This window comes from Camelina sativa, chromosome 14 (assembly GCF_000633955.1).
Source record: "Camelina sativa cultivar DH55 chromosome 14, Cs, whole genome shotgun sequence".
In the NCBI taxonomy this organism is placed as follows: Eukaryota; Viridiplantae; Streptophyta; class Magnoliopsida; order Brassicales; family Brassicaceae; genus Camelina; species Camelina sativa.
Window position 1 is genome coordinate 22,600,619 of NC_025698.1, and position 15,490 is coordinate 22,616,108.

The 15,490-nt window shown below is 30.5% G+C and overlaps 1 protein-coding gene and 1 pseudogene across 1 annotated transcript; one reads left to right on the forward strand and one right to left on the reverse strand.

Moving 5' to 3' along the window:
• LOC104743885 lies at positions 6,608-8,244 on the forward strand (annotated as a pseudogene).
• Positions 8,656-14,497, reverse strand: LOC104742197 (transmembrane protein 136-like). Its single transcript, XM_010463167.2, has 5 exons — positions 14,218-14,497; positions 13,989-14,129; positions 13,766-13,885; positions 9,001-9,096; positions 8,656-8,766 (listed from the first exon to the last, which is right to left on the reverse strand). Exons 1-5 carry the CDS (start codon positions 14,443-14,445, stop codon positions 8,656-8,658), a joined length of 696 nt encoding a protein of 231 aa, XP_010461469.1. The 5' UTR covers positions 14,446-14,497.

Consider the following 15,490-nt stretch of genomic DNA (forward strand, 5'->3'; position numbering starts at 1 on the left):
TCTTCTTCCCCCTTGCCACAACCAAGACATGAGTCACATACCCGCTAATGGTTTTCACCACCACTGCCGCGTCTCTCTGTCTCTTCTCCGTCACGATTTACTCCTTTCTTCATATCATCTCGATCAAGGAGCATAATAGTCCTCGCTCTCTGCTCACATCTCTATTCTAATCCATGTCATTTGTTTCTCTTTTGTCATTTGATGGAGTCTGATGGAGAACTCATGATGGTGAAACAGACTCAAAAACGACGGCAACAACGCAACATACAACAACGGTTCAAACTCTCATTTGTCACAAGTGAGACAATTTCAATGACTCTGCCACAACTATAATCTCAAGTTAGAAAGACTTAGGGTTGCACATAACAATAGTTTATACAGAAGCACATAACAACTTTTATTTATTAAAATAAACATCACAACCATCAATATGCACCTTTCACATATTGACTACATATTACTAGGGGTGTCAAAATGGGTCATATTTGATGGATGGACTCAACTCAACCCATGAATCCTAATGAGTTAAAAAAAAAATAACCTAATGAATTCATGGATAAAATGAGTTAGTGGGTTAATTGGTTTAATGGATCAAATGAATTGAATTGTAATGAGTAATGGTTTAACCATTTAATCCATCAATTATTCAATTCTACTTTTATTGAGTCAATTAACTCAAATGCTTAGATCAATTAAGAATAACCAAAAATCACTAAACCACTCAAATGTACAAACCGATTAATGCTTTGATATTACACTGTAGAAGAGATTACCTGAAGGATGAATCCTAGCTTTTTTTTTCTCAAGATCACGTGGAACGTAAAAGTACAACATATATGTAAACCATATATTTGTTTCTTTCTCTCTTGTTCGTTTTAGAAGCTAGCTAATCTGATCACATATGAAAACATATAACAAATCATGAGAACTGAGAATAAATGAGAGCACACCTTGGAAAATTATCCTAAAACATTCGCGAACAACTTGGTTGTTCAAGAGTTTTTTAACAAATTTACCACATTTCAAAACATTTCTATTGGTTTCTACCACATTCCATAACTCCTTTTCTAGACTACCACATAGATTCCATGAATTTACTAAACTATTTCTTTCTCGTTACTTCATTTACTTTTACAAAATTAAAGAAAAATATATGTGTGTCTCGTCATTTCATTGTCTGTCAGATTTTTTTTCCAAATTAAAGTAACAACACATGCAAGAAGGATGTTTTGTCTTCCATTGTATCTCTTCTATTTGTTAACAAACCAAAAATTGATTAACTCATGTTTTTCTTCCATAAATTTTCTAACATTTATTTTCAAAACTCCTCCTAGTAAAAATAAAAATAAAAACACTAACGATTATTTATGGAGATTGACTGATTACAATAATTTTAATGAAAATCTAATGATACTAGTAAATTGCAATTTACTATCCTGATTTGCAAGTGAAAATAAAGTGAAAACCGATTAATACTAATAAAAACACTAACAGTTTTTATACCATGTTTAATCAGTAATATCGACACATTAGTTTCTTTTTTTCTAATACAACTTTCTACTTCATTTCTTGTTTAACCCCATATTGAATCCCTTAAGACAAAATGTAATACTTTGATAGACAAAATGTCCATAATTTATTCATGAATATGTTTTTCCCACCGAAATCTATGGACCAGTTTTTGAGTAATGGGCAAGTTTACACCCTATGTATATAGACAATTTTAGCAAAAAATAAATTTTGTCCACCAACAAAGAAATGCATAACAATGAAATTTTTGGTAGACAACATTGAATTTTTTCAGTGGACAACTTTCATACTCTTACATATTAGACAAGTTATATGAGCTCTCCTAAGTTATATTGACGGCCAAAAGTTTGAAACAAAAAAATATTACTAAATTTTGGTGGACAATAATTATTGTCTACGAAGTTTGTCTTTTAGCTATATGTCTTTTTGCACTTTTGTTCTTCTTTTTATCCACATTAAATATTAATACTGGCAGATCATGTCGAACACCTCTGTCTCAGATAAAGAAACAGGATAAAATAAGGGATGATAAAATAATATATCATTTTGCTTATACACGTGTTTTTTTTTGGTCATTATATGCAAGTCAATTTCGTCTTTTTATCTATCCCTTGTGGTAGATCAGAAAAGAGTTTTTCAAATATTGCAGAACTCGAAAGTTTGGAAACAAATGTGGTAGATTTAACAAAATTCTCGTTATTCAATATAGCAAACATAAAATCAAACATTAAAGTTAAAAATCTACCGGTTGAAGCGGCATCTAAATTTCCATGTATCAATTCACGACGTTGATTCCATACAACCTACAATTAAACAGTAAACACTATTAATGAATTAGTATGTATATATTTTTTTTTAAATAGCACAATTCAAATAAGAAACAATAGGTAGCCATGATCTGATAATGAATAAAATGTAAAGTATTTATAAGAAACTAAGATACGTTCAGAATTTAGGGTTACATTTAAATTTTTTATGTTATTAGGGTTTAGGGTTCTATTATGTCAACTAATATTTGCAAAGTTACATTTATTTTGTGTAAGAAATTTATACTATATAATGATATGAAAAGACGAATTTTACAGATGACAATTTTTTTATGTTATTTATTATTTTATAAATAATTTAGTTAATATTTACATTTTTCTTATTTGCATTTGTTATTATTATGACGTTTACATTAATTATATTTTTATAATTATTGTTTTTCCTTTTTACAAAAAAATCTTAATATAGAAAACTATTGTAGTTTCAAAAATGTTAAATGAAGACATGTCAAATTCCGATTGGTTGTTTAAAATTATAGGTGAATAGCCTTTAAGAGCTTATAGCTTTACTTTTATTTAGTACTAGGTGATACCCCGTGTTACAAAATTATAAAAAACAAATAAACCAAACATTATATGCTTTCGAAATATACATAAATTAATTACAACAAATGTCATCCCATTTTAAATAGTGTTGAGTAGTATATTTAGTTTACTTACATGGTAAATGTTAAAACATATTTATATAAGTATGTTGTTTAGACATCGTTAATCCTTTGCACGGTAACAGATATACAATGATCGTTATGCAGTTTTTAAGCGATAATGGTATGTTTATGTTAAATCTAAATATCATATTTTAATTTGGTTTTAGTTTGGACTATTGCACGTATATAACCTACACATAACTATTATATAATGGCAAAGACATCTCGTCCCATCCCGTCTTGTCCTATCTCGTCTTGTTTCATCTCGTACCTACCCGTAAAATTTTTTTTGTCCCATAACTGTTATCTTTTAAATAACTAACTATTAGACAATTTTTATCATCCAAAAACTTTGGATAAGAACATAACTAAATTTTGTACTTTTCTCACATTTTTTTACATATAATTTATTTCCCTCTACAATAGAAGATTTGTTCATAGTAAATAAAATAAAAAGCTACTTATTAATATTCAATTTTGCATAAATATATAGTACTACAATTTAGTCAACCAATTGTAATTATTGAATTTTAGAGTTTTAAAAACTTATTTTAGGGTAATTACTATTTAAAAATACAAATATAAATTGAAATTTATTTGCTTCTTTCATGTTTTTTAAAAAAGATTTTTTTTTATAATTTTTTCGTAAACAACAAAAGTAGTCCACGAAAAAGTTTATTTTCTTAAATATATCTTTTTTTTTATGATTACAAAATATATTAGTTACATAAGATCTTTTTTAAGATATTTCTTTCATATCTTGTGTTTTAAAGAGTATTTACAAACTAGGATTTCACCCACGGTACACCGCGGAACTAAATTATAAATTATTGTATTTTAAATAATAATTTTTAATTTATTTAGTTTTCAAATTCTTAATTAATTAACTTTTGTCTAATTAATTTAGAACTTTGTTTAGAATTTTTTTTCTTGTTGTTACGTTTTATAAAGTTTATAACTTAATTATATTAAATTTGTTATTAGATAGAATATAAAATTCTAGATTTGTTTGGTTCTTTAGAATTAAACAGAGGTTTATGCCTATATAGTATGTTAGTGTATATTTTTATGTGTATTATTTTTTTTTTGGAATATTAAGAATATGTTATAGTATGTGTAATATTTTGTAGTTCATATACTAAGTTAATTTTCAAAACTATGATTACAAATCTATAGTATATATGAGATAAACTAATAGTTTTAGTGTTGGTTCTATAGTCCAAACCCGCCATGCTATATAGGTCAGACAACATGTTCAAAGATTTTAAATCCACAAAAACTCGAAACCCGTGAAAGTAAATATTAGTTTTAAATACGTTGAGATCAATGCACTGAGATCAAAAATCTCGGCCACGTATCCTCCTCCAAGATCAAAAATTAATTTGTTTATTTATTAAGCCGATTGTTTAGGAAAATTGTGTATGGAGAAAATATTGTTTTATAAAATTGGAAACTTAGTATTAATTAAATTAATTATAAACTTAACACTTAATGTTAAAGAAAGTGAGTCCGATTGTTTTGGAAATTTATTTAGGATGAGAAATCTTGTTTTCAAAAATAGAAACTTAATATTAATTAATTGAATGTAAAATAAATTAATAATTAATGTCAATGGCATGCTTGTAAAATAGGTATGAACTTCAGGATTTATTTCATAAATGTATCCAAAAATGTATATATAGATAAGTTGATTTTAGATATATTTTATATATCCATTAGAATAAATTTGAATTGATTTGTATTAATTTCACATATCTTATATATTAGTTAATTTTATATTATTAAGGCTATAATGAATAATTTACTATTTTAAAATATCTTTTAAAGTAATTTAATTTTTATTTTAAATTGTTTTTCAAAATTAAACTGGATTTATTTATTTGTTCCTATAACTATGAGGAAAAATATGCACAAATATTAGATGTAATTTCCTTTTCTTGTTTTTTCGTTTTTTCCTAAAATATTAATAAAGAATCAGAAATTTAGATTTGATTTATTATGTATTTAAACGTTTTCCTTATTTAATTATGATGTATATATTTTCCTTAATTAAATATTCTAACCGATTAAGATTTAGGCAAGATGATGGTTGATTTAATACATAATAAATATATTTGAAGAGATAATTGGGTAAACTAATCGGGTCTTAAATGATCCGCGCATATCCGACTTAATTTGAAAGGTTAGAGAATTTTATTTTAAGTAGTGTATATGAATAATTATTGATTACTAACATTTTTATTTAAAAACTACCAAAACATGGTCCAAAAGTTGGTCCATGAGTAATTATGCTTTAATTGTGTAGATCGTTATAACATCTTTATCCATCGAAGTAAATACAGCGTACCATAAAAGAATTCTCGACCAATTCACATTCAATTTTTTTGTTTAAAATATTATAAATACATTTACATAAATTTTGTTTTATTCTACCACGAATGTAAAATTTAATTCCATTCTAAAACTCATTAACACATTTTGAAATTTTAAATTGTGGTCAGTTTAAAAGAAAAGTTAAATTATATTATTATCACTAATAAAGAATCTATAGTATTGTTTTCTTATTTTAACATTTCATTTATTTTACATAATTATCATTTTTATTTAAGCTATTATAGGTAACATAAATATGGACTAAATGAATATTTCAAGTTTATTCTACAGTTAAGAAAATAAGGTTGCTTAGGTGGCAGAATGAGAAGAGAGGAAAGCTAACTATATAGATATAGATTCACTTTCAATTTTTTTTTTGTTTAAAATATTATAAATACAATTACATAGATTTTGTTTTATTCTACCATGAATTTAAAATTTACTTCCGTTCTAACTCACTAACACATTTGAATTATAAATTATGGTTAGTTTAAAAGAAAATTTAAATTATATTATCATCACTAATAATTAATTTATAGTATTGTTTTCTTATTTTAACATTTTATTTATTTTACATAATTAATTTTTTTATTTATTTAAAATCTCTATTAACTATAGGTAACATAAATATGGATTAAATGAATATTTTAGATTTATTTAAAGTTAAAAAAATAATGTTGTTTAGGTGGCAGAATGAGAAAAGAGGAAAGCTAACTTTTTAGATATAGATTCACTTTCAATTTTTTTGTTTAAAATATTATAAATACACATAAATTTTGTTTTATTCTATCATGAATTGAAAATTTACTTCAATTATAAAACTCATTAACACATTTGAAATTTTAAATTATGGTCAGTTTAAAAGGAAAGTTAAATTATATGATATCACTAATAGAGAATTTATAGTATTGTCTTTTCATTTTAATATTTCATTTATTTTACATAATTAATTTTTTATTTATTTAAACTCTCTATTACTTATAGGTAACATAAATATGGACTAAATAAATATTTAAAGTTTATTTTAAAGTTAAAAATAATGTTGCTTAGGTGGCACTGCCACCGTGGCAGAATTAGAAGAGAAGAACTTTAGAAGAGAAGAGAAGATACCTACAGTATTTAAGTAACATGGAGAAAGCTATTTCATAACAACACACCCTTTGGCCTTTTGCTGTCCTAACAAAAAAAAAAACAAACTTTAGGAAAATCGCAAATAGTTCATAAATTAAGATGGCCGGCAAGAGCTGGACCGCCGCTTTAAGAGGAGAAGGAGGAGAAGAAGGAGCAGAAGGAGCAGTAGAAGACGTAATCAGCTCTTTACCTGATGTGATCCTACAACATATCCTCACCTTTATTCCAACCAAATTCGCCATCAGAACTTCTCTTCTATCAAAACGATGGAGGCATGTATGGTGCGATATACCTTCTCTCTACTTCGTTGATTACATACGTGAACGTGATGATGATGCCATATACAAAACCCTAAGTAATTACCACACTGCTCCAAAGATCATGAACTTCCACAACCGTACCAGCAGCAAACTCCACGTAGACAAGTGGATCAAGTTCGCCATCTCCCGTAACGTGGAGAATCTTTCCTTGGAATTCGACCACTGTGGCAACTTTCCTATTCCTGATTTCTTCTTCATCAATTCCTCTGTCAAGCAACTCACCTTTAAGCTATCCTTCACTGATTTAACTCCCAAATACTCTGTGCTCTGGACATCACTGAATAAGTTGTACTTGGGTTGTTGTAAAATGTCTGACGAATCCATTGCGAAGATTCTATCTGGTTGTCCAGTTCTTGAAAGCTTACCATTGTATTTTTGTGATAAACTGACGGTTCTTGATCTCAGAGAATCATTGCGTCTGACAACATTAAAAATAAGACGCAACATTTGGGTCCCCGGGCCAACGCAGATCCTGGCACCACATCTCCATAGTCTCACATTGACAAACTCTCTGTTACCGTGTACTTTAGTTGATGTCTCTTCTTTAACCGAAGCGAAAATGGAAATTGGCTTCAACCACGTGGAAAGAACGGTGGATGCTGAGTTTCTTCAAGTAATGGTGCTAAAGATGCTTGAAAAGTTACAGAACGCGGAGAAACTTACATTGGGAGGAAACTTTCTTCAGGTATCTTTCGAGCTCCCCTAATCAATCAATTGGTTGCACCACTTTTTGATTTAGGTTTAGGAATGTTTAAATCTATATATATGCGTTTCATTTGGGCATTGAATATCGATCTTTTTGTGTGTTTCTGTTAGATTTTATCTGTTGCGTAGCTTTGTGGTGTTCCTTTTCTGATGTTGAAGGTCAAATATTTGGCTCTCGAGACAGGGATCTTTCAGTATGTTATTTTTGGTATAGAAAGGCTGTTACAAAACTCACCTTGTTTAAAGAAGCTCATCTTACGCGCATGGGACTGCAACACCATACCGGTATAATTACCGTCAACGTTCTCTTTTATTTTCCTGCCTGGCCTCTCTTCTAACGAACCACTATCATCGAGTTCAGATATATATACCCATTTTTGTGTTTTTCTCTTTTTTGAGCAGACGAAGTGCCTTGACGACTACCTAACTATGCAAGGCTTGAATCCGGATCAATGCTGGAAATCAAAAGATGGAGTCTTCTGGTACAAGAACCTTTGGCATGTAGAGTTAAAGCACGTGACTTCATTCGTGGAACTTGTGCTTAAAAACGCAAAGACATTAGAAAAGATGGTCCTACTGTTGAACGAACGTGACCTTAAGTTTAAGTTTACGGAGCTGGTCCTTCCAACACTTCCTCATAACAACAACGTCTCCATTAATATTGCTCTCTTAAACGAACTGATGAAATCAGATCAATGGTGTGAATCATAGGGCTTATGTAGTCTTATTGAACCTTTATTCATTATAATTGGTGTATTTTACTTCATGTTGAACATTTTACATCGAACCTAAACATACTAGAAGAAGACATTTTTAATTGGGTTATTGGTTTGATTCAGTTTCATTCGGGTTGAAATAGCTTACCAAACCAAACTGAACCAAACAGTTCTGGTTAAAAAAAGCTTAACTCAAACGAAATTGTATGTAAACTTTGGTTTGCTTTATGAGTTTGGTTTGTACGGTTCGGTTAAAATGCCTACACATACAAATTGGATCTTATTGACACATATATTTCTTTCTTTTTTTTTAATACATTTTTTATAAAATATGTAAATGACTATCAATATTTAAGAAAAAAAAAACAAAAATAAATGGATTAAATCAGATTAAGTATATCTCTAACTAAGTAGACTTTTTGTTTGACTTTGGCTTCTTAAAAAGTTTATATCTCATCATCCCGAAAATTTTATAGAACCAAAATATGCTCACGAGTTGTAATCCTGATCCCATTGCCTGTAAAAAAAAAGAAAACAATATTCACATTACAATTATGACATACTTAGTTGTGTTAGAAAAAAGGGAGAAATCGATGAAATTAATACACAAGTTGTGTACTTGTGTTAGTCATCTAAAGATATAAAGTTATATTGATTTTGTTTTTGATAAATTTTGTTTTAAAAAAAATATATATTGTAGACGAAAATAATTAAAAACAGTTTGTTGGCAGTTGGGAAAGATATGAAATACCTTGATGAAGATGGGATTATCAGCTGATAGACTGACGTAGACGAGAAATGGCCCGCACACAATTCTCGCCAATGTGAATATAGAGGCAAAACATACCCTATCATCAGTTAACGTAAAACAGGTCGGTGCTTAGTTTTTTAGCAGGTTTATACAAAATAAAATACATTTTAACTTTTATTTTAATACAATATATTGCTAAAACAAACAAAAGACAATCTAAAGTAGGTTTGGGTTTTACAGGAGGACCTTGACTAAGAAATCTTCAATGCCAATTGCTAATTAATTGAATGAAATTAAACCATAAACAAATAAGACCACTATAAACGTTTTAATTAAGTGACAAAAATACTAAGTTATTCAATAAAATATGTGTAGATTTTCTTATGAATAATAACTAAAGAAAAAAAATGACCCCCCACAATTTGAACTAGTTTATTTAATATTTTTAGATGGTGTAGAAGTTGTTTATGTATTCTTAACTGAGTTTTACAACAAAATAAAAAGAGAAAGAAAAAAACAATTATGAAAGGCAAAGATGAAGATGAAGATGTTGATGCAGTCGATGCAATAGTTCAGAGTACAACAAGAAATAGTTCAATTGAAATAAAGAAATCAGCTAAGGCAATTAATATTCAAACCAGGAAGGTTATGAAGAGTAGAAGCTTGGAGAAAAGTCTAGCAGCATGAAGATATTCCTTTTTAGTAGAAAATGAAACATGAAGAAGACTTTCCTATTCAATAAAAGAAAAAGAAAATTGCAAAGAGATTTGGCAATTCCTATTAGGATTAGAATAGGAATTTAAGCTTGTATGGCCACGACCTATTGTGTATAAATAGGGGGCTAAGCCTTTGTAGAGGTTAGCACAAAAAGAGCAATAGAATTCTTAGACATTAAGGTTATGTGGTTTCTTGTAGGAAAGCATAACGCTTAAGAGGACTAAGGGGTTTGTCTTGAGAGGTTCTTGGATTGTGTATAGATCCATGAACATGAGAGATTAGATAATTGATTGAGTGAAACTTGTAAGTTTACTAAACAAATTGTCTAATAAAGAAGTTTTATTTTGAAGAACCCCTGTCTTAGTTTGTGACTCAGTTTTGTGTCTCAGTTTCCATACATATCAATAGCTCTTGCGTTTTCAATTGGTATCAGAGCGGCACTTGTGAGATTACATACAGGTGAGATCCTGTGGAGAAGATGGAGAGCTATCATTGACTTGAGTTCGGTTANAAACAAATTGTCTAATAAAGAAGTTTTATTTTGAAGAACCCCTGTCTTAGTTTGTGACTCAGTTTTGTGTCTCAGTTTCCATACATATCAATAGCTCTTGCGTTTTCAATTGGTATCAGAGCGGCACTTGTGAGATTACATACAGGTGAGATCCTGTGGAGAAGATGGAGAGCTATCATGGACTTGAGTTCGGTTCAAGAGTAATATTAGGTGATGGAAACTATGGTTTTTGGAAATCAAAGATGAAGGCGGTTATAGGAGGCATTGATGTATATGCTTGGAAAGCCATATTGGAAAAGTGGGAAGAACCAAAAATCAAGGATGAATTAGGAGTGGAAGTTGCTAAGCCAGAGAAGGACTGGACTAACGACGAATTGAAGAAATCAAAATATAACGCCAGAGCACTCTCCGCTATTCACAATAATGTTGGAAGAAACCAGTTTGAACTGATTCACGGATGTGAAACAGCAAAAGAAGCATGTGATATCTTGCAAACTCACTTTGAAGGAACCACTAAGGTGAAAATTTTAAGGAAAGACATGTTAGCTTCAAGATTTGAAAATCTAAAGATGGAAAGCTATGAGTCAATATCTGATTTTAGTTCCAAGATAAGTTCTTTAGCTCAGGAAGCATTGACTCTTGGGAAAAAATATAAAGACAAGAAATTGGTGAAAAAATTTCTAAGATGTCTGCCTACAAGGTTCATGGCGTACAAGACTGCTTTGAGTGTGTCTCATAACACGGAAAATCTTAGTTTTGGAGAAGTTGTTGGTATGCTTCAAGCTCATGAGATGGAACTGGAAGGTGAGAATAAACGAGACATTTTTGCTCTTGGAAGAGAGAATCACGAAGTAGAAGAAGAAGATTCGATTGGTTTGTTGGCCCAAAAATTTAGTTGAGTGTTGAAAGAAGCAGAACAAGAACTAGGTCAGAGGAGGTTCAGCTTGATCAAAAATAATCCAGAGAAAGGTGAAGCTGTCAAGAAGACATACATGCAATGTCATGAGTGCAGAGGATATTAACACTATAAGAATAATTGTCCTACAATCAAAAGAAGAGAAATTAAATTTTTTATGTGCAAAGGTATTGGACATACTCAGCTAGAATGTGGTAATGATCGGATACTTAGAAAAGAAAAGTCTAAACTGAGAGTTGAAGATGATTCAAAGGAAGATAATGATAATGGAATAGAACTAAATAAGCTTGGTGCATTCTTGGGAGTCGCTACATTTGCTGAAGGAGAGGAAGTTTCAGAATCAGAATCTGAAGGGGAACAAGTAGATGAACTTACAGAATGTTACAAGGAGGTGCGTGAAACACTGATTAAGATTGGAAAGGAAAATCAGACCTTATTAAAAGAGAAGCGTCGTCTTGATGCACTTATTAAGTCACTGCAGATTGAATTGAGGGATACAAAGAAAATCAATCAAGAAAGTGTAACATTAATGAAGGACAAGCAGATAATCTCTACTAGAACAAGAAAATCTAACAGAGGTTTGGGATATACTGGAAAAGAAGGATTTCAAACAGGACAGATCAAGTTTGTAGCTGAAGGTGTTTCTCTACCAAATCAATACAAATCTGGTAGTAATACAACTAAACATATTGGTTGTTATTTTTGTGGGAAGAATGGGCACATAAAAGCATATTGCTACAGATTCAAAGAAAGAGTAAGTAGACTCAAACATCAAGAAAAATTTTTGTGGAATGGATTTCGTAATCAAATATGGGTAAAGAAATCTGATCTGTATGAGATGGCATCAAGTATGTAAGAGGAAGGAACATCAGATTATTGATGATGAGAGTTCACGTCATATGACAGAAACCTGGAGCAATCTACAAAATGTTAAGAAAAGAGAAGGAATCATTGGAATCATTCTCAAGCAAAATAAGAAACCTGAAACTGACTCTGAAACTACAACAGAACGTGAATGTGTAGAAAATCCTAATTCTGCATCAAAGAATACAATTGCAATAGAGACTGCAACTGTCATTGCTACAAATAATGCAACTGCAGCAGAGACTACAGCTAAGACTGAAACTGTTACTGAACCTACAACTACAACAGAACCTGCAACTAAAGATTGCAACAAGGTAGAGAGTGTCAACTACACAATGTTGTATAATAAATGGCTTAAACTAGCTGAGGAGAATTCAGTGTTGACAAGGGAGAAACTCAAGTCAGAGGCTAAGGTTGCTGAAATACAAAAATATGCAGTAGAGAAAGAAGAAGAAGCATTACAAGTTAGAATACAACTTAAAGAAACTCAAAAGAATTTGAGAATGCTTAATAATGGCACAAAACAGTTGGATCATATTCTGAACATTGGCAAAACTGATCGATATGGTCTTGGATTTAAAGGAAATCTTTCAAAATCAGATCCAATGTTTGTTTCTGCTGGTTATTAGAGAGGACTACATCAATGGGGGAGAAGAAATAAGAAGAGAATATATGGTATGCATTATCAAAGTCAAAGCCCAGAAAATAAAAATAAAAATAAAAGAAAGTAAAATTCAGTGAGACAGAGAAAAATTTGTTGGTTCATGATCTTCATGACGTGGTTATTTCTTCTTCGTTTTCTTTGGCTACAAATTTCGGATCTTACGTCTGAAAGGTGTTCTGGAATCTTGAGAGCGAGATCTTTTCAGTGATATAGAGAACTTTGTTGGGTTCATTATAGTTTGATAGAAAATACCTTCGGAAGTTGGATGCTCACAGGATTGTCTCACTTTGGATCTGTCATAGGAATCTTGCCATATCTTTAAAACCATAACTGCAAATTGTGATCTGTTTCTTCCTATGGCTTCCTATGAATGTTGTTGATTTATCAACCACGTTTCATAATTTTCTGGGTTGTTTTACTACTCTGGTTATTCACTGTTTCAAGACAGATAAGTAAGAGTTGTTAAAAGAGTTCTTTAATACTGGAAAGGATTGAGTGTGTTAACCTGTGAAGATGTTATTACCTTGTGTATGCTCACAAGCAGGGGGAGAAGAAGATGGTTTTTGATGTTCAGTTCTTTGCTGCTATTATATTGTGCTTGAGAGACACACAAAGTTAAAAAGGGGGAGATGACATAATACAACAAAGTGATGCGATTTTAAAACAAAGAATGACATTTTCATCTGACCATTAAATATGTGTTTTGGTTCTAAAACTCAATCATGAAGGGGGAGATTGTTTGTGTTATGAAGATTGAGTTTTAGGTGCTGCAAAAATATTTACTTGGAGATTAAGGAAGAGTTTGGAGATCATCAAAGTAGTAGTTGAAGCTTATGTTGTGTGAAACTTGGATTGTAAAACTCAATAAGAAAGGGAGAGATAAGTCCATGATAGCTCTCCATCTTCTCCACATGATTACATCTAGATGTATTTAAATTTCTAAAAGAATACAATCTTTTTGTTTAGTCAACTACAAATTGAAAAATTAACATGTTTTTGTCTTGAGAGCTTTCAAAAAATAAGTTGATTAAATACTTTGTAAATTTATATATATTTTTTTGGATTTTAGGAATTTTTATATTGATATACTCACATCGGCGGCTAGATTGAGGCTGGTGTCTCTGTATCCAATCTCTTTGAGAATCTCCCTAAGGTGGAAGAAAGGACTCGATATCTCTGCTATCCACAGTGTAGCAATGATCTCAGATCCAGACTTCGAAACAAGAAATGGTACGAACATTTAATAACCCAAGATCTCATATATCTTAGTGTAACCATTAAATTAGAGAAACACATAATAATGATGATAATAATACCTTTTGGTAGGCAAGTCCAGCTATAAAACCAAGAATGCTAACAAAATGATGAACCGCGTTATCAATGCTGATCACTTTATCGAACTGACAACATATGAGATCGTAGATCATATATGACAATGAAAACGCCATCACGTCCATCTGCTTGTGGTTTTCCATCTCAGCTTGGTTACAAATTAAATTTGCAAAAAGAGTCAAGAGAGAATTGATTACGTGGTTAAGAAGGAACCTGTTTGAGCGATGGCTTAGATGCTCGGGGACAAACAGGGCAAGACCAATCTTGAACAGAGAGTGTTGCTAATGTGACAGCGATTGTGGCGTGAGCCGTGGAGAGAAGACGGTTGCTGAAGTTGAAGGAGTAGCTTGAGAAGATTCTCCGGGTGAGAACAAAGGCCAAACCCCATGAGATTACTCCAAATACTATTATCTTAATAGCTCTTACTAGTTCTTCCTCCATTTTTGATCTCTTTATTTTATTCCCCCAATCCAAGACCTATATTGCTTATATGTTGACAAAAGTGATGGAGAGGAACAAAAAGGTTTGCTCTATATAGCTCCCAAACAGCCTAGTTATTTTGCTTAAGTTAGTGTTCATTTTGTTTTCTTAGAGTTTCTTAAGAGTATACATTATGTTCTTATACACTACATGGAGTGATGAGTAAAAGAGACTAGACAACAAGTCAACTGGATTTAGTGATGGGTAAGAGACTAGACAACAAGTCAACTGGATTTTAGGAAAATTACCATCTAAAAAGTTTGGATTTCTTTTTGTCAAGGTTGACGGGTTTTGCCTACTGCTAATCAGATTACTAATCAACAACACTGTAATTAGATTTGACAATACAAAATAGGTTTACAAATATTAGAAATTGACAGTAGGATTATAGACAAAAGTATTCAGTGATAGATCTATAATATGTTATCTATCTACTTCATTTCAACTACAATTATCATAAAATTTATAAAGAAAAACAAACATACACTAAAATATAATATTTCTTCTCATATCAGAGAATACAAATACTGTATCATAGTACTCAACATATTCTTTTCCATAAAATTTATTTTATTACTCAATATATATTTTGACCCTGAGAAAAAATACATATATTAATATATATATTTTAATTTGCTACTATGCGTTTCTATATATATTAAGATTATTTATAAGAAAAAAATAATATTATTAAATTAAAATGATATACTATAGTTTATATGAGGAATTTTATAGGTTTATGGTTAAAATACTTAGTTAATAATATTATTATTTTTTGGTTAGTTTTGCCTAATTCCAAAACTAATAAAAGGTTTAGAAGAAAAAATGTTTATGTTCTCCAGAGAACCGTTTAATTTAACCAAATTAAACCGATAAAATTGTCAAAACTGCTAACCATGTGGGTTTGAAGATTTAAACATAACCAAACCTTTTCACTTTGGTTCGGTTTGGTTAGGGTTTAAGAGAACAGAGAATATTGTGTGTGTGTGTGTTTTTTTTTTTTTTT